This window comes from Schistocerca cancellata, chromosome 4, assembly GCF_023864275.1.
Source record: "Schistocerca cancellata isolate TAMUIC-IGC-003103 chromosome 4, iqSchCanc2.1, whole genome shotgun sequence".
Lineage (NCBI taxonomy): Eukaryota > Metazoa > Arthropoda > Insecta > Orthoptera > Acrididae > Schistocerca > Schistocerca cancellata.
In genome coordinates, this window is record NC_064629.1 from 307,431,650 (window position 1) to 307,458,781 (window position 27,132).

General features: G+C 39.0%; 1 protein-coding gene across 1 annotated transcript in view; it reads left to right on the top strand.

Annotated features, from left to right (window-relative positions):
• The window catches only part of LOC126183492 (5'-AMP-activated protein kinase catalytic subunit alpha-2), a 194,853-nt gene that overhangs the window by 33,252 nt on the left and 134,469 nt on the right, over nt 1-27,132 (top strand). Inside the window, exon 4 of the mRNA XM_049925524.1 lies at nt 7,578-7,722. Coding sequence (XP_049781481.1) covers nt 7,578-7,722 — 145 coding nt within the window. The remainder of the gene's footprint in view (nt 1-7,577; nt 7,723-27,132) is intronic.

Consider the following 27,132-nt stretch of genomic DNA (forward strand, 5'->3'; position numbering starts at 1 on the left):
GACCGGCCCATTTTTGGCCGTGCGTACTATAAAAGGAGAGAGGGATTTAGTATGCAACATGCTCTCTCTCTCTCTCTCTCTCTCTCTCTCTCTCTCTCTCTCTCTCTCTCTCTCTCTCATATCCACTCTACTTCATCCATTTTCAGCTATTTTGCTAGTACAAGTTGTACAAGTTGACAGTATTGTCATGTTGAAACCAGAGTCGAGTCCAAATCTGAAGGCAAGGTTGTAAATGAGGCACAACACTTAAAGCACATTTATTACTGACACCAACATACAGCCAGAACAGAACTGAACTCCTGTACAGAGAATGCAGCTATTTGTATAAACATCAAATATTCTAGAATGCTCATTTTTTTTTATAGAAACAACGAATATTCTAAAATATACAAACATAAGATATTTCCCACTTTCGGGCATCCAGGGTCCATTGTGAGCCAGCAGCCATTCTTCTTCAATCCTGGTAATGAGGTGTTTCATGTTCTCATCATGAATATTGTCTGGTTGAAACAGGAACAGCATATTCAGTGTAATTTTGGCCTTGTGATAGAAGAGCAGAAACATTGGTGTGCAACCTGTAGTGTCTTGCTTCTCTGGTAACAAAGACTTGTCATCCATTTAAGGTGCTGAAGTAGGTTGTCTGCCAAATGTTTGAATATGGCTGGAACATTACACAGCCCAAACAGCATAACTTCATCCCTCTGTTTGACATAGATATACATTGAGAGTGTATCTGCCAACACTTTAAAGTGTTCTTTGAACGATTCCTTTGTGGATGGTTGGCAGTTCTCATCCTGGTGGTGGTATCACACTGTGAAATTACCTTCGATATTAGCCTTGACTGGAGAACTTTTCCAAGATGAGAGATCGTCACACAGGGTGCTCTGTGCTTCAAAATGATGTCTTCGACAGGGAACTTTAGAATATGCAGAGATTCGGCTGTTGACACAACTGTAGTATCAGCATAGTGGCTGAGGTAGTCAGTACAGACAATTATCCATTGAGTCCTGTTTGCTGACTTCAGGTACCTCCACTAGAGGTAGATTCCAATTCAGTGGAATAGCACTGTTGCAAGCAGTATTGGTACCAGATGCCCTGGAGGTTATTGCAGCATGTGCTTTCATGGTTGGCATTTGTTTCAGAGGCTCACATGGCGTCTAACGGATTTGTAGAGACCTGGCCAGTGACACCTGCAACTGATTCTGTATAGATTCTTTACAAATCTGAGGTAACTTGATACTGGAGCATTGTGGAAATACTTCCAGATACCTGACCATAAATGAACTGAAATGGTGTAAAGTTCTGTCTCGACATTCTCAATGTACAATGTGAGTACCAGAGAATGTGTTAGCAACTCCTTAGCATCAAGCAAAGTTCTTTGTTGCACCTCTTTCCATGAACTTTTTTTCTCACCTTGCAGTATTTTGTGCAAGGTACAGAAGTCCTTTATGAATTCCCAGTTGTACGACCACATTTCAAGAAAACTTCTCACATCACAAATGTGCCAAGGAGTCAGAAAATCTGTGACCACTCTTATTTTCTCTGAACTGGGATAGACTCCCATGTTCATTCACTAGGTGTCCCAAAATTTTTATTGCTTGGGCAATGAAGAGGCACTTCTGTGGTTTCAGGCAAAGACCTGCAGTCTGAACATGCTTCAACATGGTTGTCAGGCAGCTCAGATATTCTTTAAATCTCCTTGAGAAAACCACAGTGTCATCCAGATAACAAAGATTTGTCATCCATTTTAGATGCCAAGGCAGATTGACCATAAAATGTAATATGGCTGGTACATTACACAATCCAACAGCATAACTTCAAATTCATAGAGGCTGTCAGGAATTACGGAGTCTGTCTTTTCCATGTGAGCTTCAATAGTATTGATTTGCCAGTAGCCTGTCTGCATGTCCATAGGTGAAAAAATACTTTGCTGCTACCAAGCAGTCTAGAGTATCACCAGTGTGAGGCAATGGATGGACATTTTTCTTCATGATTCTGATCAGTCATTCGTAGTCACCACAAAAGTGACATGTGCCACCTTTCTTCTTAACAAGGACTATAGGAGAGGATGAAGGACCCTCTGAAGGATCAGTCCAGCATCTTCTCCATTTCCTCTTAGATTATCTGTCATTCAGCCAGTGGCAGCCACGCGGGGTAGCCATGCGGTCTAAGGCGCCTTGCTGCGGCTCGTGCGGCAACCCCCGTCGGAGGTTCAAGTCCTCCCTTGGGTATGGATGTGTGTGGTGTCGTTAGCGTAAGTTAGTTTAAGTTAGATTAAGTTAAGTAGTGCCTAGGGACCGATGACATTAGCAGTTTGGTCCCATAGGAACTTACCACAAATTTCCAATTTTTCAGCCAGTGGCACTCTATGTGAGCACTGACTAATTGATGGATTATCCCCAGTCTTGTATAGTGTTTTGATGTGGACTGCTTGGTCTGTCTTTCATCATCCCTGGATTTGAAAATATCTGAAAATTGATGCAGAATGACTATCACTTGTCAGCGGTCCTCAGTTAAACCAGATCGTATTGGCAGTTCAATAGTAACTTCCTCCTCTGTGTTATCTGTAATGGTAGCACTGTACATCTGTTTCTTTGATGACATTAAGTTGCCTTTGCTGGATTGGTTCAGCTGTCCCTGTGCACATACCTTTAGGGATGAGCTGTTGCTTTTGATGACAGTTAGTGATCCAAAGTTCTCCTTTACCATGTACAGTGCTTATGATCATCACTGGCATGTAGATTGCCTTTGTGAGTCTGAGTAGCCTTTTGCAGTTGACAAAAGCTTCACAGCTTACTGAACATCTTGATTGATCTCTGGAACTCATCTCATCGATGATGGCAGGATAACATCATCTTCACCAGCAAACAACTGCCCAGAGCAATCTTTATTATGTGTGCTTCTTGGAATAGCTTCATCAATCTGGAGCTCTGGTCTTCCATACACTATGATTGCTTGTGATGCTTACATGTAGTCCCATCTGAGAATAATATAATGACTACATTGTGTAAAAATGACAAATTCGAAGGGCTGTGTTCCGTCACTGATAGTTATTCTTGCAGTACACCTACCTGTCGGCTGGATTTATTTCTCATTTGTGACTTTCAGCACAATCGATTTCATATCATGGAACACAGCTTTCTTTAGGTGATGATGATAAGCATCCAACTTTACTGAAAAGAAAGCCCCTGAGTCGAGAAGCACCTGTGTTGGTTGGGTGTCATGATGATGATGATAATGAGATTTCTTGACATCTTGGTGACTGTTGTCCATGAAGGATTTTCATCCGCCTCCATTAATGAATTTCTCGCTTAGTTTTCCTGAAATTAGTGGCTAGGAAAGCAACTGGTATGTCTGGACAGTGATGGGGTATGGCTAAGGCATGTTGGGGAATGACCTTGTCCAGGGTAAGGTGATGGGTTTCATCCCACTGCTTGACTGTAACTGTATGCGGTTGACTGGCATGAATAGACTGTTGTGGTGGTTGATGGCTCTGAGCACTATGGGACTTAACATCTGAGGTCATCAGTCCCCTAGAACTTAGAACTACTTAAACCTAACTAACCTAAGGACACACACAGCCATGCCCGAGGCAGGATTCGAACCTGCGACCGTAGCGGTCTCGTGGTTCCAGACTGAAGTGCCTAGAACCGCTCGGCCACTCCAGCCGGCTGTGGTGGTTGATGTCTGGCAGCATTGTAGTCATCACAAACTTGTCTTTTTTTTGTCTGCAGTAATCTACAGTGTGTCCAGAGTGTTCACAGTGGAAACACAGGTATGTTCTCTTGCATCCTCCTGATGTCTTCTTTCATGGAGCATTGTACTTGGTAGAGGATTTGGCTGCACCTGCGTTGGTCAGATGTTGGATAGCCATTTGATAGTTGTGGCATAAGTCTGCATTGATAGAATCCTTTCTTCATGCCATGTTCAACTAGTGGTGACAAGTAGTGCTAAAGATTGATGCACCTGTACTTTGACGTTCTGTATTACCTTCTGAAGTATGGAGTCAACTTCATGGCTGCTATCTCTTGTGTTCTTGGCTGGACATGTCTGGCTGCCATACGCTGCTGTACCTCTTTTTGTACTATCTGACAAATGAGAGAAGTGAGCTCATGGTGATCTTCCACAACTGCTGTAATGACTACATTCGGCAGTCTGTTATACCTCTTTCACCTGACTCTTTTTCTGTTGCATTTCTTTTATTTGTTGGCACCACTTGAATAATTTCATGATTTGAACATGGCTTCCCTTCATACACAGACAGATACAACTTTTGTGTAATATATTTACATGGTAGTTAATGGATGACATGTACTACACAGAGTCAACAACTCCTGCTTTAACTATAGATCATATAATTTTACATCCTATATCTTCTGAAGAAGATAGTTTTAAAACTGTCAAAACCATGGCCAAGGTTTAATAAACCTGTATTTTGCAACTGGTTGGCTGTTATTTCTAATGTATTGAAACATGAAGAATTCTTCTGTTACCATGACATTCTTCAGCAGCAGAGCTTATTATATGTCTTCTGCGATCCCTTTCATCGGGTGTGAGATTTTGTTGGCTTCTGTCATATTCGGATTCATGGTGTGGCTTAAGATCAAAACATTCTTACACTTAGTGGACTTATCCTTGATTGTCGCCAATTGTTTTCATCAGTTTGTCCTGGAATTTGTTCCAGCCATTGAGCTTCTCCTTGTTGTTCCCCAACCTTGTTCCCAAACCACTGCTGGGCTGCGCTCTTGAATATTTGGATGTTAGGAACAATGTACTGCTTGTATTCTGGTTCCCATCTGTGTTTGTGATGGCTTTTACGTAGCCTAATTGGAACTGAGGTGATGAAAATGTTCTGTAATACCCAGTGCATCCACCAAACAGTGTCACATCAAAACCACAATCAAGTCCAAATCCAAAGGTAGAGTCATCAGTGAGGCACAAAATTTAGAATTGAAAGCATGTGTATTACTGACCCCCATCATACAGACAGAACAGTACCAGACTCCTGGACAGAGATGCAGCTATTTGTACAAACATTAAATATTCAAGATGGCTGGTGTTTATACAAACAACAAATAGCTCAGAATATACAAATGTTAGAAATTTAAGATATTTCAAGAACCTTTCAAAAATGATAACTACTAAATAACAGATAATGGATGGTGGTCAGATTTGAACTGGCGACCTGCAGCACACAAGTCAGCAATGCTAACCACTGTACAACACATCTTGCATCACAGGTAGTAAAAATATCCTTTCCTGCTTGCACCATACATTGTGAAAATTTCCTTTCCCCCTGCATTTTATCCCTGCAACCTTCAGAATTTCAAAGAGTGTATTTCATTCAACATTATTGAAACTTTTCTCTAATATACGAACGTTGAAAACATAGATTTTCCACATTTTAACTAATATTCTAAGATAAGTTGTAAGGTAAGTATTGCCTTGCTTGTTTTTACATTTATCTGAAACCCGAACTGATATCCACTGTGGTTGTCCTATACCAGTATTTCCATCCTTCTGTAAATAATTTGTGTTAGTATATTGCAACCTTCCATTCTATAAATAATTTGTGTCAGTATATTGCAACCATGATTTATTAAATTAATGGTTAGGTAATATTCACACCAGGCGGTACCTGTCTTCTTTAGAATTTAAATCATTATGTTGTTCTTGAAGTCTAAGGATATTTTGCTTATCTTATATATCTTGCCCACCATATAAATAGTTTTGTCATGGTATTTTCTCACAAGGATCTTAATAATTCTCATAAGGGAATCTTGTCTACTCAAAGTTCCTTGTTTTGCCTTAGGTCTTTCAGTGCTCCATCAAATTATTCTCACAGTATTTTGTACTCCATCTCATTTTCATTAATTTTCTCTTCCCTCTCCATAATATTGTCTTCAAGTTTCTTTCCTTTATACAGCCCATCTTCATATTCCTTCCTCCTTTCAGTTTTACCTACTTTGTGTAGAACGTGGTTGCTATGTGAGCTCTTGCTATTCAAACAATTGCTTGTCTTTCTTAATTTTCCTTTGGGCTGCATCTAATCTTTACCAGAGTCATGTGTACTTCTACAGCTTTGCTTTCTCCTCCACCCATTCTTGCTTACCCATTTTGCACTTTTGTCAACTCTTGTTAATATGTTCTCCTTTTGTCAATTAAATTCAGTATCACATGTGTTATCCTAGGATTTCTTCTGAGCCTTCTCTTGTTACCTATTTGATATTCTGCTGCCCCCACTATGCCATCTCTCAAAGCTACCCATTCATCTTCTATCGTGTTCCATCCCAATTTTTCAGTCAATCATTGCCTAATGCTTGCTTTGAGACAATAACCTCTGTTCTTGCATATTTTCTAGGTCCCATCTCTTTTTCCTTACTATTGAATTACAGTTCCTGATTACAATTAAATTTTCATCTTTAATAATCTGTAATTTATTTTATTGCACCATACATACTTCCAATCCCTTCTTCATCTGTGGAGTTGGTAGGCCTATAAACTTATACTACAGTGGAGGTTGTTGGCATTTTATCTGACGTGACTATGATACTGCATTCACTATGCCGGTCAAAGTGGTTCATCCTCATTCCTATTTTCTTATTCATTATTAGACATACTCCTGCACTACTGTTATTTGATTTTGTGTTGATAACCCTGTACTCCCATGGCTGGAAATCCATTTATCTCATCTTAAATTCCTAATGTACCTACTGAATTTATTGATTTAACATTCCACCCTCCAACATGTACACATATTTGTTTTTCTTGGTGACAACAGTCCCCTGAGCAGTCCCTGCTAGGAGATCAGAATGAAGGATAATTTTACCTCCAGAATACTGTACGCAAGAGGATGCAATCACAATTAAACCATACAGTAGAGCAGCTTGTCCTTACTAAATATAGTAACTGCAGCTTCCTCTTGCTTTCAGGCATTCAAAATATCACTATAGTAAGGCCTTGCTCGTTATTAAAGTTACAAAGTAAAATCAGTCAATCATCTTGAAAGTTGCCCCAGAAACTACTGAAAAGGCTGCTGCCCCTCTTCATGAACCATAATTTTGAGAGTCTGGTCTTTCCACAGATACTCTTTAGATGTGATTGTACCTACTATCTGTGTCACTGCTGTATGCAAGCCAGCCCATTATAGCAAGGTGCATGATTGGTGGGGGAGGAGGGTGGGATACTGAAACTTGTAAAACAGCTGTTAGTAAAATTCCCTGTTAGATGTTTCACGGCATTACCCTGAAAGACAAATTACACCATACAGCGACCAGTATCTGACTGTTAGTGATGTTAATGACATAGAATTTGAAGATATTTTCTTGAACCATCTGGATCTTAATATTTTTGCCTCTTTCAGTGTATTCAGTACTAAAGCATGTATACAGGACTGATCTACTGTCTTAATACTCTCTAAACTACGAAGTTGGAAACATTCTGCCTCCAAACATGTATCAGTAAAACTATTTTGGTATTTGATGAGGTCAATATTTCAGCCTGCTCAGATGGTGACAATGACACTTTGTCTATTATGCCCATAAATTACTGTGTGTTTTTTTCCCTCTTTGTTTCAGCTCAAGGAGTATGAAGCACGCCGTTTCTTCCAACAGATAATATCTGGTGTTGACTACTGTCACAGACATATGATTGTTCATCGAGATTTGAAACCAGAGAATCTACTCCTTGATCACAACTTGCATGTGAAAATTGCTGACTTTGGTTAGTAAAATGAATATTGATTATTATATTGTAATGATAACTTCTATAAAACAATACTCCCTGAAAACAAGTGAGTTCTGTATCCATTGCCTTTAAAGGCAACTGGAACAACACTCAAGTCATAATATATTTGGATATGTACCTCAATAATACTTCTGTTATGTATTATAGGAATTCAGTTACCAGCCATCAGTGTAAAAAGTGAGATAAAATTTCAATGTATGCTGAACAATATTATGATATTTCAGTAGGGAAAATTGCAGAGCCTTGTCTTACTACTTGAGCTTCTTCTTCTGGGATTATAGGAGAGAGAGAGACTCAGATATTGAACTTTATTATTGAATACAAACACATTTTAAAAAGCATTTTAAGAGAGAAGGATGAGATGAAAATTCAGTGTCATTGCTTGTTTAGCATGTTATGACAATATCAGTAAGATGTAGTAGGCTGGAGAGTTGTGGGTGTAGCACAGGACAGCGCATAGATATCAGTTCAATTGTGGGTAAAATTAATAGATCAGTGCAGTATTTTCCTCCAAAAGTAAGTTCTGAGAAATTCATGTGTAATATATGACTGAGCAATGCATGCAGATTGAACAAATAATTAATCTAAACACCTGGAGACATCATTACATTTTGAAGTAATGTCCTGTTTGAAGATTGACCATAAACATATGAACATTATTGAGAAAATAGCAGAGTGAAATGTGACATAGTAGTTAGGTTTTAATAAAGAATAGCTGCTAGCATACAGAGTAAAGCTTAGATGAAGTTAACATTTGACAGATATTTCTTAGTACTCGGGTGCAGTGTGGCACCTGTATAAATTAACACCTGCAGTGGAAAATCACAAATGGTGGATGCAAAATACGATGTGATAGAGGTATAAGTTGTGTAGATTCACTATCAGACAGTGAGACATATTCAGCTGTGAAGACAGTGAAAAATGAAACTTGGATGGTGAGCTGGACATTTTGAAACAGTGCAGCGTGTGTCAGCTCATCAAGGAGTGCAGCATTTTGAGTTTTAAGAGCAGAGAAGTCAACAGTGTTGAATGGCATTATTTGTATGTTTGCATTTACAAGACACTGTACAGTGCACAACAAAGACTACTTTGTTTTAGTATTAACCACTGTCTTTCCATTCAATTTATGAAATAAAAAGCACTCAGGCAGATTTAATTCAGCTGATGCAAGACAAACTGAAAGAACTTACAATGGGTTTAGATGTGATTGTGGTAGTAAAAGGCAACTAAACAACTTTCTTGTACATTGGGAAAAACTCATCCTGTATTATTTGCATAAAGATATATGTTAACCAATAATGTGGACACAAAATTTAAAAATTAATTTTGTAAGAAGATGTACACATATCTATGACTAACATGTATCCTGCTCATCCCTCCTCTGGCTCCTCATGATGAATCTTCAATTCTTCTTTCCTTTTTCAGTCTGATTGTTGAAACAAAATAATCTCGTCACCATATTTTAACGATTCATCATACAATAACCTTGCGCTGCTATCAGATTCCCCCACAGGTCATATGACAGTTGCATTAACAACTTTTTCACCAACTCCTCTGTCTCTGTGAGTTGACATGTGTGTTACATTTTGTTTGATTTTTCAAAAACTTTTCTTTGGTATCATGTTTTAATGTCCTTTGTTTTACTGTAGACCATAGTGCATTCATATACTGGATGGAGTAGAATGAAGGAGAAGAATAGTTGAGTGTAGTGGAATAAAGGAGAGCACAGTAATAAAATTGTAGACAACTACAACAATGAATATTTACTTATTACTGAAAGAAGATAGGATGTGAAAAGAAGAAAACAGCAGCAAACTGACATGACAGGTAGATGTCTCATGTGAATGAGGGCAAAGAAGATAGAATAAAAAATGTGATACTATGAAACAAAGATATGCAAAGAAAAGAACACAACAAGAAACTTAACCTTCTATTGCATCACTTTTTTTGGGAGACCAATTTCAATGAAAGAATCTAAAGATGGGGTCTGATAAATAAATTATTGTACAACAGTTTAAACTTAGAAATTTTGACTTAATTTTATTTATTCAGTGCTCAAGGTTTGTTGTCATGTGGAAACATCATGTGTATAGCAGCATACTTTCCAGAAGGCACACAGTATTTCTGTTTACTTATATGTACAATATATTTTATAAAATATATAAATTTGCTTCTAAATATAGCAATGAAAAGTTTTAAGTTAAATAATTGTGCTTTTTGCATAAATTTTTAGTCATAGTCTTGAAATTTCAACCTGAGTGATGATATGCAGTTTCAAACTACTCAAGAAATAAGTTTCATTTGTGTGAAACATAAAATCACTCACCATTTTACACACTTCACTTTGACTAGTCACTAGTATGAAACCTTGCACAGTCCTTTCATATCCATTCTAGGCAAATGTCGTATGCTGTCCAGTCGCTTGTCTTCTTCAGACATTATGGCAACTGGTCCGTTCTTCCCTTTGTGATATGGTAGCTCTTAATAGAACTACTTCAGTGTTGCCTCGCTTTTCTAGTGGAATAGCAAACCTCTTCATGTGGACTTCTTGAACTCGGCTAATGCGAGTGTGCTTTTTCATTGCATTCCACAGTGCGTCTCTTCTGTCAAGAAATCAAGCACTCACTACCATCAGAAGAAGTATATGAAAAAATATTCTGTGATACAGTTTATTTGGACTGTAGCTAGATGCAGTACAAAGCTATCATTAACTCCACAAGGTCTACTCCCTATACCAACAGATTATATTGTACAACAATGCAGGGTGAGCCACTTGACTGATTTCTTCAGCTTCTTGTCATATCCTTCTACTCCAGTCATTGGGTTTTGTCCCTTGCTAAGCAATGTCACAAATCTGTTGTCATGCCATTTTACATCAGAGTAGTGTATATTTATCATGGAATACTGTCTTTTTATCTTTTGCACTCCTACCATCTCTCTTCGTTTTCATGATGCAGTCAAACGTACATCCCTTTAGACAGTTAGATAGTACAGTATCTAGAATATGGGGACATCTTTCTGCTAGTTTCATTTGCAGATGTAAACTACAGAACCAGTTCCCAAAAAATATTTTGCAATTTTTGTACGCTGGTAATTACACTACCAAGTCTTAGTACAACATTTCTACTGGATTGTATGTCAGGAAGATGTTCATTGTGGTTGCTACTGCCAGGATACAATTCGGAGATGTACACGAAGCAATTCACATCACGTAGTACAAACGTATTTTAGCCCCTGTCTTTTCTCTCTCTCTCTTTTTTAATTTTTTTGTTGTACTGTTTCATTTAGTGATGCCCTTTGAACAGTGTAACCTGTCAGTCAAGGATTTTTTTGAACAGATAGCCTGTTTCACTGCTTGATAATAATGCACAACATTTCATTTCCAAGGAACATATGAAAATATTCTTTTGGTTGGCACAGATGAGAAGGTATACCAGTCAGTTTTGGCTTGGCAGTTCTTTCCAGTATTTCTTCCACCTGCATGAAAGTTTAGACTCTTTATTTGATTTTGGAGCAGTCTTTTGTTCTGTGTCAACAATGACATTTTGTGTAATACACTGTTTTCATCATTATCGTCATCGTCATCGTCATGTCCACAGCTCATGGTCTAGTGGCTAGCGTTGCTGCCTCTGGATCACAGGATCCCAGGTTCGATTCCCAGCCGGGTTGGGGATTTTCTCTGCCTGGGGACTGGGTGTTTGTGTTGTCCTCATCAGTAAGTAGATATACTTTGCAGGTATTTCAGTTAGTGGTATCACATGGAATAATGTTGTGGGCTAATTTATCTTTAAGAGAGAAAGTTTTTTTATTCTCTCATAAAGTTTGTTGTACATAATCCACTGCAGTTGAAAAGGAACAATGACAAACATAATTACAAGACAAAAAGAGAAAATGACATTCATTACTCCATGTTAAAGTTGTCTTTAGTGCAAGAGGGGGTGCACAATGCTGCAACAAAAGTTTTTGGCAATTTACCCAGTGATATAAAATGCGTGGCAAAGAAAGTAAAATTTGAACACACACTAAAAAAGTTTTTCCTTGGCAACTCCTTCTATTCCATAGAATAATTTTTATTATTATGGTGTGTAAAATGTGCTGAGTAGGCATTATTAATTCATGTCTGTGTCCTATAAAAATTCAGCATGTAGCCAAATGGTTCAAATGGCTCTGAGCTCTATGGGACTTAACTTCTGAGGTCATCAGTCCCCCAGAACTAAAACTACTTAAACCTAACTAACCTAAGGACATCACACACACCCACACCCGAGGCAGGATTCGAACCTGCGACCGTAGCGGTCGTGCGGTTCCAGACTGTAGCACCTAGAACCACTCGGCCACCCGGGCCGGCACATTTAGCCATATTTACAAATTAATATGTGACGTGAATGTAAAATGACTCATTCCACATTATTACGATTTATAATTCAAATGATCCATGGAACATGAAACTAACTAACTAACAAGCAAGCTTCTTCAACCACCGTCATCAGTCTCGGAAACAACTATACTTTAAGCACCAATCTCAGGGGCAACTCTCTCATCTTCATAGTCACCTGCAAACACTTCTTCGCAGTCAGGGGAATCCAATTCCAAATTATCACTTTCTTTGGGAACATTCCTAATTGGTTTAGAAAATTACTCCCGAAGCATTAAGCTGGAAACGATGCTTGTTTACAATATAAAATTAATAAACAACCTTGTACTGAATCTGGCCATGTTGGAAAAAGTTATGTTCAAAGCAGCAATATCATAGTGTTCACATATGGCAACAAACCAGAAATATTGATTATTTGTCATTCAGTTCCAGAAACATGAAAACATAATTCGTTCTTTCACTAAGCAACAATTTTTACATACTTCGTAAATGTAATTTTTTTAGCTGTAATCTAAGTGACAGAAATAATTCACTCTCTGCATGTGTTTACTTCTTGCAACTGGCATTCAATGAAGATTGTCGTTTTCAGCCAACAGAACAATACTAAATAACTCCACACAACCAAACTGTCTGTGTTGCCACATGGCAACACCAAGCATATACAAGTGGTTTTCTTAATAGTATTCTTAAATTTGCAATAGAGGGCTTAGAAGACTATCAGTGAGAAGAATTAAGGATAAACAATAAAGAGGTAGTAAACTATTTTGTAAAGAAGAAGGGAGAGAAGAACAGAATAAGTGGGATGATGCCAGTTTGATGGATGCTATCAGCCAAAAAACTTTTATCAGTTGAAGGGAATACTTTACCAAATAATCGTAAGATCATCAAAAAAAGCTATAAGCAGTGTGTGTAGGAGAGGAATGTAATTCAGTCCTAGAAGATTTGCAGGAAGATGCAGAAGAGGAACCTGAGAGAGAGAGAGAGAGAGAGAGAGAGAGAGAGAGAGAGAGAGAGAGAGAGTGAGCAATGAACCAGTAACTCAGGTGAATTTGTAAGATGGAAAAACTGATTTTCTCATAACATTGATTTTTGCAATTTACTTGAAATAAAGGAAAAAATCATTATTACCAATGTTGTATTAAAACTTGAAAGTTGCAGAAAAATCAACGAGTTACATCTATGGTACTTGGATTGAATGTGGATTTTATAATAGGAGTTGACTGAGTAATGTGAAATCAGGCAACAGTTGATTTCAAAAATCTCTCATTATATTTAATGATAACAGCTTATAAATACAAATAACATTTAAAAGGACCAATATAAATAATGATGAAATACAATTACATGCGAACCAGTGTAATTGAAGAGAGAGACGATGGTCGAATAAGGGTAAATTATCAAAGCCCTGAAGGAGTGCTGGAAGGCAATAAAATAGTGAACTAGGAGATAAGAAGGTACATGTTGTAAATGGATGGGATACATGCAGAAAATCAGACATAAGAAATATATTGATATAAGAAAAAAGATGTTTTCTTAACAGAAGCCATTTTCAAACAAATTTTACATACTTGCAACATTAACCACTAAGTGTGTAATGGAATGGGCAACTGACTTGTAAACTGTATCAGCTATGAATTAGCTGAGAATAGGAATCTGCAGTTTATTATAGCTTACCAGTTGATGTTCGACGTGTGCCAGTGGTGGGGACCCTAGCCTGATACACATTCGCAAGTTGAGTAGGGATATGTTAGGCCCCATGGCTTATCCTTCACATGCAATTCAATGAAAAGTTTTTTCTGGACTGCAGACAATGGCAAACACTTTTTTCTACATTTATGGCAAGAGGCCCACCACTTGAGGCAGCCCACCTGCTTGTGCTGTACAACACGAGAGGGGCATGAAGGAAGTGGTGTTTGCTGTTCCTTCTGCCAATGAAGTGTTTGTTCTTATTGGCCCAGTTCGTTTGTTTGTGCTGTGGCTACCTCATCTTTCCACAGTGAGCTAGGCTCCATGCACCAGAGCTGCCTGTCAACAACAGCAACATCACTCCAAAAATCAAATTGGTGGCCTGCAGCATGAAAGACCTTGAACAACTGTGAAATATTCAAAACCTCTTCTAACACAGGGTCCTCAAGCTGAAGGGCACATTGATGCACCTACCTATTTTGGGCCGAACAGGTGATTTCGTCTCTGACTGTGATGTCTGCATAAAAATCCTGAGGCTTAGCTGTGATGAACTGACACTTACAACTGAGGCTATGAAGCTCAGCAGACTAAGCTTGATACAACTGCTGTGTATATTTCCAGAGTCTGAATATGGGTCATGATTACACTTTACATTATGTATTAGTTTTAGTTGTAGTTTATTAGATGTAGAAAACCCAATTTTTACTTTGTGATTTTAGAAAATATTTGCGATAGTGGTAGAATTCAGCAAGTGCAGCACTGTGTGTGTAGGCTTGTGGTGTTAAGAGAACAGCAAATGACACATATCGTTAAAGGAAAGCAACACTGGTTCTTGCAGAGGAGCTAATTGTTACAGTAAGTGATACATACAATGGGGTGTACATGACAAGAAAGGAGGATTACACACCTCTGTGTTGGCCATCTGGAATGCCAAGTCGACAAAGTTGCTTCTGATAAGCATCCCAGTCTTCTGCAGATTCATTGTGTGGAGGAACGGCAGTGGGTGAACAACCGGTGATTGAACGCAGGTCACTGTAGCCAATAACCATTTCAACATGGTCATATGTACCTGATGTTGTTGCAGAAATGACTAGAGGGAAGCCTCCATGGAAGAGCCGAATGGCAGAAAGATGACAGACTCCAAAGATTATATTAGATTAGATTAGATCAATACTTGTTCCATAGATCATGAATACGACACTTCATAATGATGTGGAACGTGTCAGGTTAATGAAAGATGTCTGTACAAGATATTACATTACACAAATTATTGCATGACACTAATGTTTAAGTTGGTTTTTTCCCCCTTAATTTATATCTAAAAATTCAGCCAATGAGTAGAAGGAGTAGTCATCTAGAAATTCTTTTAATTTATTTTTAAATGTTGGTTGGCTATCTGTCAGGCTTTTGATGCTGTTTGGTAGGTGACCAAAGACTTTTGTGGCAGCATAATTTACCCCTTTCTGTGCCAAAATTTGACCCTCAGCCTCACCACTTGTGTTCCTAGGAACACCAGGAAACACACAGCTGTAAAAGAGAGAAAGGTTATTGGGCCATGGAGTGACATCAACAAGAATACGCTGAGCTGACAAAAGTCATGGGTTTGTTTATAAATAAATCTTCTGCTACCAGTCATGATTTTTCTTTATTTTACTTTTCGCACGATGCATTTCAGGAAATGATTCCCATTTTCAAGTGTGTATTAAGCCATTTCTATTGATGTTGTCAATGTGTGAGCGTCTGCTTCATTTTGTTGACTTTTACTGCAATATATAAGAAACACGTGATTTTTTAGTTGGGTATCGATTCTTTTGGTGAAGTTAGTGGTGAAATTTAGGAGAATTTGTACTTACAGTTTTCTAGTGGTCCATTTGTGCAGGGTCTCAAACACACTAAGCATCACACACAACTTGTTGTACACTTTACACATCAAAAGTATCTTATATAAACAAAACAGTTACAAAGATCTTCTTACAGGTAGTCCACAGAGATAACATTATAGGTCTTCCACAGATTATGATGGCTTTTGTACAGAGGTCATTTATCTTAACAATTTGGCTCATAAATTACGTATATTGATTTTACAATTGTGTTTATTTCTGTGTTTCACTATTTTTACTTAAGTGTACTATCGAAACATCTGAAGAAATTCACTGCTTCACTTTCAATTTTTTTGTTTAATATTTTATCTTCATATTTTCTGTAATGTGAATATATCTCCAGTTCTTCTAGCAAATCCATTTTATGTCCTTTATTTAGTCAGTGGAGTACTTTGACATTTAGCTCTGTTTTTCCAAATGGGTGTCCTGTATTATGTATGTGTGTTGCTATTGCTGACATAGTGTGTTTGTTGTGTGTGTAAGCTTTAATGTGCTCTGTGTACCTGGTGTTGAAATTTCGGCCTGTTTGTCCTAGGTAGAACATGGAGCATTCCTGACATGTTACCTTGTATATTCCCGAGTCTGAATGTGGGTCATGATTACACTTTATATTATGTATTAGGTTTTGTTGTAGTTTATTAGATGTAGAAAACCCAATTTTTACTTTGTGATTTTTGAAAATATTTGCAATCTTTTGTGATACATTGCCTATGTATGGAATACTAGACATACATTTCTTTTTCTCATTTTCTTCTGTGGTGCTGTTTGCACCTGTGTCTTTCTTCACTTTGTCTAGGATTGTGTCAACCATGGAAACATTGTAACCATTGGCAACTGCAATCTTTTTCACTGTGTTTATTCATTGTTGCATATTTTCTTGGTTCAATGGTATTTTTGTTGCCCTGTGCAGCATTGACCTGTATGCTGCCTTTTTATGGATATTTGGGTAACATGAGGTTGCAGGGATTGTGGTGTCAGTCATTGTGTTTTTCCTATAAATTTTGAATGTGCATTTGTTGTTGTGTACAACAAGTTGTATGTGATGTTTAGTGTGTGTCAGACTCTGCTCAAATGGACCATTAGAAAAGTAAGTACAAATTCTTCTAAATTTCGCCACTAACTTCACCAAAAGAATCGATACCCAACTAAAAAATTGTGTGTTTCTTATATATTGCAGTAAAAGTCAATGAAATGAAGCAGACTCTCACACATTGACAACATCAATAGAAATGGCTTAATACACACAAAAAACACACATGAAAATGGGAATCATTTCTCAAAACATGTCGTGCTAAAAGTAAAATAAAGAAAAATCATGACTGGCAGCAGAAGATTTATTTATAAACAAACCTATTGTTTTCACAGTCTCAGGCTTTCAAAAAGCATTTATAATGGATCAAATCAGATTAAAAGTATTGGGATAGTGATATGCACATATACAGATGGCGGTAGTGTCGCTCACACAAGGTGTAAAAGAACAGTGTGTTAGCGGAGCTGCCATGTGATCCATTTGAAAAGGTTTACAATGTGATTATGGTTGCATGACGGGAATTAACAGACTTTGAACATGGAATGGTAGTTAGAGAGAGACACATGGGACATGCCATTTTGGAAATTGTTAGGGAATTCAACAGTCTGAGATACAAAATGTCAAAAGTGTGCTGAGAATACCAAATTTCAGGCATTACCTCTCACCATTGACAATGCAGTGGCTGACAACCTTCATGTAATGACTGAGATCAGTGGCAATTGTTTAGAATTGTCAGTGGTAGCAGACAAGCAGCAATGCTTGTAATGACCACAGAAATCAATGTGGGACTATGATGAATGTATGTTAGGACATTGCGGCGAAATTTGGCATTAATGGGCTATGGCAGCAGATGACCAACACGAATGCCACTGCTAATAGCATGACATAACCTGCAATCTCTCTCCTGGGCTCATGACTGTTGGGTCCTAGATGACTGGAAAACATTATGTGGTTAGATGTGTCCCAGTTTCAGTTGGTAAGAGTTGATGGTAGGGTTGAGTGTGGTGCAGACGCCACAAGGCACTGTGCAAGCCGGTTTTGGGTGTGTAATGGTGTGGGCTGTCTTTCGATGTAATGGACTGGGTCCTCTGGTCCAATTGAACTGATCATAGACTGGAAATGGTTATGTTTGGCTACTTGGAAACCATTTGCAGCCATTCATGGACTTCTTGTTCCCAAACAGCAATGGAATTTTTGTTGGATGACAATGTGCTATGTCACCAGACCACAATTGTTCATGATTGGCTCTGGACCATTTTAGAAAATGATTGGGCTTCCCAAGTTGCCCAATTGAATCCCATCGAACAGTTGTGGGATGTAATTGGGAGATCAGTTGGTGCACAAAATCCTGCATAGGTAAGGCTCAGTATATCTGCAGGGAACTTACAACAAATTGTTGAGTCCATGCCACATCGAGTTGCTGCACTACGCTGGGCAAAAGGAGGTCCAACACAATATTAGGAGATATTTTTCTCACTTCAGTGTGCAATGAAAGTACTTCACATGTCTTGAACACATAAACAACTCAGGGCCCGGATGCCTGTGCATTTCCTTGTAAAGACACTATTCACATCAAGTGTTGCTTGTGTAGTCACACAGTGGACCTGGTGACAGCGGTCGGTAACTGGGCTGCCTGTGATGTTACCTTGCGTAGTTGCAGGAGTGCTGCTTGTATGTCTGCTTTCTGTTGTAGGTGTAGTAACTGGTGGGTTACTGCAGGCAGCCCCAGAGAATTGAATTTCATATTTGTGCTAAAACAGAGATGGATAACCACCTACTCTCCGTGTGGAAGTTATAATCTGCCTTGTCTAGAGCAAAGAATACCACTCCTAGCTCCAATGGATTTCTCTCTTTGATGCAACTTCACCTTAATTCCCAATCTAAGAAGTACTTCAGAAACTCTTTAATAAGATTTGGACAGGAGAATGGTCTACCAGCTCAAGGAGAGAAAGTAATGTTGCCCCTCACCTAAACGCAGTGACGGAGTACACAGATGCAAATAGTTAATGCAGTGTTGCTCGTACGAGCTAGGGAAGACTCTTGAGCAGGTGATTAACATGCCTCTTGGTGTGGATTTTGGCAAAAAGGAGTCTCCTGAGTCACTTCCAGGGGGCAGGTATCATTCTCCTCTTGAGAACCTTGCCCAGCTGGGAACAGCAGTGCACGCATCTTTCCTCTGTAAGGAACAGCTTTTAGTTGTATTTCTAGACTTAGAGAAAACATATGGTACTGCTTGGAGACATAATATCTTGTGTTGATTCTACCACTGAGCATTCTGTAGGTGTCACCCTATTTTGCTGCAATCCTCCAAAGTGATTGATATTTTAGCTACAGAGTGGGAACCACCATTACAGATAATTTTGTTCAAGAAACTGGTGTTCGTCAGAGAATTATTTCAATTGTTACCCATTTCACCATTTCTTTTTACTTTATTCCATTCATTATAAAATGTTTGTTGTATGTGGACAATTTATTTTCTCCTGATTTTCCAATCTTGTAAAAGCATTTCTTCAGTTTCATACAATGCTCAATTAGAGGAAAAATTGACAGTAAATACTAGTTTTAAGTTTTTCATTGATAAAACTGTGTGTGTCCATTTTAATCTCTCATACAGTGTCGTTTGTATAGCAGGCCTAAAGCTGAGTGGCACCCCTCTTTTAAGAATTCGGTGAGGTTCCAGGGCCAGAAATTTGATGAGTGGTTTACTTCTCTGCCACATTTGGGGGGAGGGGGTGGGGGAGAATATGCCTGCTGAAATTTTATAAATGCTTCATTTGTTCCTGCCCCGATTATGGTTGTAGTCAATTTGCATGATATTCATATTTGAAAATGTTTTATGCAGTCCATCAAGAGGGTGTTAGTTTGGCTACTAACACATACAGATTGTGTCATATTCCCAGGCTATGTGCTGACATGGGTGATGTAACCACGATGTGTCATGGCTTGCAATGCCACTCCATCAAATAGTAAGTTGCCCATCCATTGTATCAAGCACTTATATGCATGACATCCAAACATCAAAAGGCCACTTAGGATTTGACTGAAGCAGCTTCTTTTAGACTTAAACAATTATGCATAAGGATTTCATTTCAGTTTGGTGTAAGTCTTGTCCATGGGTACTGGAAAGGCTCAAGATGTTTTTAAATTTATTGGAGTACAGTAAGTCCTGTACTCAAATATCATATTTTTAAATTAAAATTTTGTGAGATTTTAAATGTTGATAATGATTTTAAAGTTATATACACAGGTGGATCTAAGTAGGATGATACCTGTTGTATTGACCAATTACTCAGGTGCTCAACATAAAGGTAACAGAAAGCAAAAACCCCTAGCTGCAATCACAGCTGTAACTTAGACTGTACAGCCATGGATTCATGATTAATATTCCAAATGAGTATACTGCCTTTGTCACTGAAAGGCATTCAATCTTGGAGGCACTGGAGCAGTTGAGACTTGCTTCAGTCATGAAATTCATCCACCCTAACTTCCTAATTGTTTTACAGTCAACCCAACACTTGTTCTCTGCAGATGTAAGTGTCTGAAGAATCCAAGGTAGTGTCATTCTACTGGGTAACTGGTCATGTGGAAATCCAGGAAAACAAGATAGCTGATAAAGTAGCAAAGGAGGTTTGTGGAGAGTCGACTGTAGCTTTAGTGTTGATGATGTTTGGTTTGTGGGCCGCTCAACTGGGCGATCATCAGTGCCCATACAAAGTCCTAACTTTTATACAGCCCAGTTTGTTTACATAGTCCAATCTAGCCACTGCCATGGATGATGATGATGATGATGATGATGATGATAATAATGATGACAACACAAACGCCCAGTCCCCTGTAGCTCAGTGTGCTGTCCCCTGTGTGCCACACTGTTGAACAATGAAGTGTGCCAATGGGAGTTCGACGCATAGGACCCAGGCGTAAATCCTGACACTGTGAGAGATTTTTCATTGGTGGGACAATTGGAATGGGGTGCACTTAGCCTTGTGAAGCCATTGTCAGTGAAAGTAGCAGCTACGAGGTCTGGGAAGGTGACAAACAGTGAGGAGAGTGGTGTGCTGACCCAATGCCCCAGATGATATGTTGGCCATTTGTCAATGAATGGCCCATCGGGAGGTGGTAATGGGAAAATAATTGGGTGGATATGAATGACAATAAGCTGCAACAACTGAAGCCGAAGGAGAAGTGAAGAAGTTCTATTAACACATTTGTGTATTGACTACACTCCTTCAATGTTTGGCTTCTTGCACAGCATGAGGACCTGTGTGTTTGTAATGCTTGTAACGTACCCCTGTCAGTGAAAAATATTTTAGCTGATAACATTTTTTGCAATTGATGGAAAGATGGCCTTTGGTTTAAAAGAGAGCTTGCCCTCAATTTTAAGTAATAATACCATGAGTATATTGCATATTTTAATACATAGTCCTCACTAAAATATTGTGTAGGAGTTTTTTTGTGTCTTTATGACAGGTTCAATCCTGTATATTGTGTGATCAGCCAGCCAGCAACATAGATCTGCATATTTAATTTTACTTGTGTGTGTGTGTGTGTGTGTGTGTGTGTGTGTGTGTGTGGGGGGGGGCGGGCACGTGCGCGTGCGTGCATGCGTGCGCGTTCAGGTGCGTGCGCGCGCGTTATAAGAGACACATCCAACCATCATATCATAGTGGCTAGTAGCTTTTTCACATTTTTTATATTAGTGGTCAGCCAGTATTACATATATGAGAAGCAGTTTAAGGTAGTTTTTTTTTTTTATTTGGTTGGATCAGCAGTTAAAAGTATTTTATCTCATGACTATTACTGCCATTTTGACGTAGTGACTCAAAGATATGACAAGTTCTTGATTCATTTATCCAAAGGGATCATTTATATAGGTGCTGATAACTTCAACATTGAGTGCCCCACCTCGACAACAGTAACATAGTACACTATGAAATCAAAAGTATCTGGACACCCCCAAAAACATACGTTTTTCATATTAGGTGCATTGTGCTGCTACTTACTGCGAGGTACTCCATATCAGCGACCTCAGTAGTTGTTAGACATCGTGAGAGAGCAGAATGGGGCACTCTGCGGAACTCACAAACATCAAATGTGGTCAGGTGCATATGTCTGTATGCGAGATTTGCACACTCCTAAACATCACTAGGTCCACTGTTTCTGATGTGGCAGTGAGGTGGAAACGTGAAGGGACACATACGGCACCAAAGTGTACAAGCCAATCTCGTCTGTTGACCGACAGAGACCGCCAACAGTTGAAGAGAGTTGTAATGTGTAATAGGCAGATGACTATCCAGACCATCACACAGGACTTCCAAACTGCATCATGATCCACTGCAAGTACTATGACAGTTAGGCAGGAGCTGAGAAAAACATGGATTTCATGGTCAAGCAGCTGCTCATAAGCCACAGAACATGCCAGTAAATGCCAAACGACGCTTCACTTGGTGTAAGGAGCATAAACATTGGTTGATTGAACAGTGGAAAAACATTGTGTTTAGTGACAAATCATGGTACACAATGTGGCGATCTGATGGCAGGCTGTGGGTATGGCGAATGCCCCGTGAACATCATCTGCCAGTGTGTGTAATGCCATCAGTAAAATTAGGAGGTGGTGATGTTATGGTGTGGTCGTGTTTTTCATGGAGGGGCCGTGCACCCCTCATTGTTTTGCACGGCACTATCACAGTACAGGCCTACATTGATGTTTTAAGCACCTTCTTGCTTCCCACTGTTGAAGAGCAATTCAGGAATGCTGATTGCATCTTTCAACATGATTGAGCACCTGTTCATAATGCATGGCCTGTGGCGGAGTGGTTACACAACAATAACATCCCTTTCCTCAGTGCAGCACTCTGTGAAGAATGGGCTTCCATTCCCCAAGAAACCTTCTAGCACCTGACTAAACACGTACGCCTGCTAGAGTGGAATCTGTCATCAAGGCTGAGGGTGGGCCAACACTGTATTGAATTCCAGCATTGGACACCTGGCTGAAAAGGACTTACAAGTTCGTGGTGCCCTCCATTGGCAGATAGTTTTGATCTCATAGTTTATCTCATGGAGTTCTAAATACTGTATTATATTTACAGATTTGAGCACACTAGGTTCAGTGTAATATCATTCAGTTTGTAAACATACTTAAATATTACATTAAACATTGTGGCAACACTAAAATTTGGAAGAGGGTCCTGGTACACTTTCTCCTGGTCTGAGCTCTGAACATTAGTTGTGGCTGATAGAAAAATGAATGCATATATAAAAACAGTTTAGACATCATACTTTTTACATAGTGAACCTTTACTGTATCTGTATGATACAACTGTTACCTACAAAACAAACACTGTATCTGTATGATACAACTGTTACCTACAAAACAAACACTGTTGCACAGTTCAGAGAAAATCAGATTGGTTCACTGGACTGGCCTACTCAAAACCTAGACAGGAATTTCATCATACATCTTTAGGATCAACTAAAGCATCAGTTACATTACCACATCAGTAAGCATGGGCTTCAAATATTAGTCATGCTCATTTATTATTAATTACTTGATTAGTTTTGTTAGAACAAATGACATTTCGTGTTCAGGTATGCTTGGCCATAGTGTTGTGTATCTGAGTTAGTTTTCTAGTTGCAGTGGAGATTTCTGCTTCCAAGGAACTAGAACTGTATTGTCTGTTTAGAGATACTTCAGAGTCAAGGGGAGAAAAAACATACATTTATAGCATTTGTAGGCTAAGAGAAAGCTTTTGACAATGTTGACTGGAATACTCTTTGAAATTCTGAAGGTGGAATGGGTAACATACAATGAGGATAGGCTATTTACAACTTGTACAGAAAACTGATGGCAGTTATAAGAGTTGAGGAGCATGAAAGGGAAGCAATGGTTGAGAAGGGAGTGAGGCAGGGTTGTAGCTTATCCCAGTGTTATTCAAACTGTACACTGAGCAAGCAAAAAAAAAAAAAAAAAAAAAAAAAAAAAAAAAAAAAAAAAAAAAAAATAATTGAGAAGGAATTGAAGATCAGGGAGATGAAATAAAAATCTTTGATGTTTTTCAATTACATTAATCCTGTCAGAGACAGCAAAGAACTTTGAAGAGCATCTGAATGGAATGGACAGTATCTTGAAAGGAGGTTGTAGGATGAACATCAACAAAAGCAACTGAATTAAATCAGGTGATTCTGAGGGAATTATATCAGGAAATTAGACACTAAAAGTAGTAGATGAATTTTTTTATTTGGATTGTGAAATAACTGATGATGGCCAAAGTAGAAAGGATACACACTTAAGAGCCAAGGAAGCTGGTACATCTGCATATCATCATGTAGGGCCCCTGTGAGCACTCAGAAGTGCAGCAACACGACATGGCTTGGACTTGACCAATTGTCTGAAGTAGTGCTGGAGGGAATTGACACCATGAATCCTGCAAGGTTGTCCATAAATCTGCAACAGTACGAGGCACTGAAGATCTCTTCTGAACATCACATTGCAAGGCATCCCAGATATGCTCAATAATGTTCATGTTTTGTGGCCAGTGGAAGTGTTTGAACTCAGAAGAGTGTTCCTGGAGCCACGTTATAGCAATTCTGGACGTGTGGGGTGTCGCATTGTCATGCTGCAATTGCCCAAGTCTGTTGGAATGCACAAAGGACATAAATGGATGCAAGTGATCAGACAGGATACTTATGTACGTTTCATCTGTCAGAGTCATCCACTATGTGATCAAAAGTATCGGGACACCTGGCTGTAAATGACTTACAAGTTCGTGACACTCTCCATCGGTAATGCTGCAATTCAGTATGGTGTTGGCCTAACCTTACCCTTGATGACAGATTCCACTCTCACAGGCATATGTCCAGTCAGGTGCTGGAAGGTTTCTTGTGGAATGGCAGCCCATTCTTCATGGAGTGCTGCACTGAGGAGAGCTATCGATGTCGGTTGGTGAGACCTGGCAAGAAGTTGGTGTTCCAAAACATCCCAGAGGTGTTCTGCAGGATTCAGGTCTCTGCAGGCCAATCCATTACACGGATGTTATTGTCGTGTAACCACTCTGCCACAGGTCGTGCATTATGAACAGATGCTCGATCGTGTTGAAATATGCAATCGCCATCCCTGAATTGTTCTTGAACAGTGGGAAGCAAGAAGTTGCTTAAAACATCAATGTAGGCCTGTGCTGTGATAGTGCCATACAAAAGCAAGCCCCCTCCATGAAAAACATGACCACGCCATAACAGCACCGCCTCCGAATTTTACTGTTGGCACTACACACACTGGCAGATGATGTTCACTGGGTATTTGCCATTCCCACATCCTGCCATTGGATCGCCACATTGTGTACCGTGATTCGTCTCTCCACACAACATATGACACAATAGATGAGACATCAAGGAAGGGCTCACCAATTTAGTATTGAAGTGAGGTATGTGAACGTGTGTGTGTGTGTGGGGGGGGGGGGGGGGGTTAAAATTGTAGAGGGAGTCCAAGAGATGAATACAGTAACCAAGTTCAAAAGGATATAGTTATTCAGAGATGAAGAGGCAAGTACAGAGTAGAGTAGCATGGTGAGCTGCATCAAACTAATCTTTGGACTAAAGACCACAACAAAAATGATGGTGTAATATAAATAAAATAATTTGAGGGTAGCAGTCATTCATCAGCAGATGAGTGATGAATGGCACATAGACACACATAAAAGATTAGAAAATCCTACTAGTTACAAGTGTTCTCTTCCTCTAACTGGAAAAAAAAAGGGGGAGCGCAGGTTTGTGAGCACGCGCGCTCACACACACACACACACACACACACACACACACACACACACACACACACACACTCTTTCAAACACGAGTCCCTTGCTGAATATAATTAATGTACAATGCAGTTCTCTTTGATTATTTGCATAAAACATAGCCAGCTTAGGCGACATTGAGAAGTTAGTCACTACATGTGTAGGTTTTTGAAAGAGCATTTGTGAGTTTCTCATTTCCATCTTATTAAAACAGTATTGTATGTTCCATGAGAAAATTTGGGCTGTGACTTCCGGAAAATATTATTTTTTGCCTAATGAATAGACACTGTAACTGGAATAGTGCACCAACCAGTCACATGTTAATAGTAGTGACTGATTTTTGTCATCGGTACATTACTTATCATGGGTGCCAGGTGAATTAATGTTGGTGAACACTCTGCCCAGTCTCTCAACTCTGCCGACACGCAAAATAAAGCCACGTATAGTGAAGGGTCTCCAAAGCTGGCAAATCGTGCGCTGATTTTTGGCAGTAGTTACTTAGCAACTTCCAACTTGCATACAGTCTTGACCACTTGTCCCACATATTTAATGCAAACATATTTGTGCAGGTGTTATTCAGTTTTGGGAGACCTGCATTAGAGAAAGCATGAACAATAATACCATAATAATGGAACTTCAATGATGAAAATAAACATAAATAGAAACAGAGGTATTATCTCACCTTCAGAGTTTTTTATGTGATGATACTAGCATTTTAATTAGTTTTCATTGAATAATTCACAGATTCCAGAAATCTAGAAAAATGGTGACCAACTGCACAGTGCCATCCAAACTGGCAGTATGGCAGATAATGAAAGGGACCTGCATTTTACCCGAAGAATGTTCCCCAAAGCTGTCCCTAACTCTGCAGAGAATCTCATCATGGCAGTGAGTAGTCACAGTATCTGACCTTGAATGTGTTTCACGATATTGAAACAAGCATATACCATGAATCCTTGGTGCTAGCACTGATATTCTCTATGACTATAATATGCACTTGTCACTTCCTTCATATTTTTATGGAGAAACAGCACAATATTGGTTATTAAAATTCAAATGTTACATAACACAGAGGTTGCAAAAGAAAACAGGAGGGAAGCAGAAAACACTATCACTAAAAGATTTTGCTGAAGACGGAGAAAAAGTGCAGTTTCACTGTTATGCTCTAGTTTTGTTTATTAATGTGATTTGCTAGCATCTAGTTATGAATCTTCCAAAGGGAAGAGATGGGTTACAAACTGTCAGGAACATAGAGATATAATTGTTTATAAAACTGTTAGATTGTCAAGAATGTTATCCCAGTGCCTAAGATTGTGAATCCATATTTTTAGTTTTCATAGATTACATCACACAAATGCTGGTATGTAATCCGTCTACAGAAGTAATAGCCTATAATGCCTGTTTGATGAACAAACCACTTCCTCCCTCTGAACTGTCAGGTGCCATATGATTGCAGGCAGCAAAGAAAAAGGCATACATGGGCAAACCTCACAAATAAAATGATTCCCATACTGCAGCAAAACCTAAAAAGAGTTCCTGTCACATGTGGAGGAGCTGAAACAACTAGCACAGGGTTTATCAGTATGCTTATTTCCCCAAGACACACATGCTAAAGATACTGATGCCCCT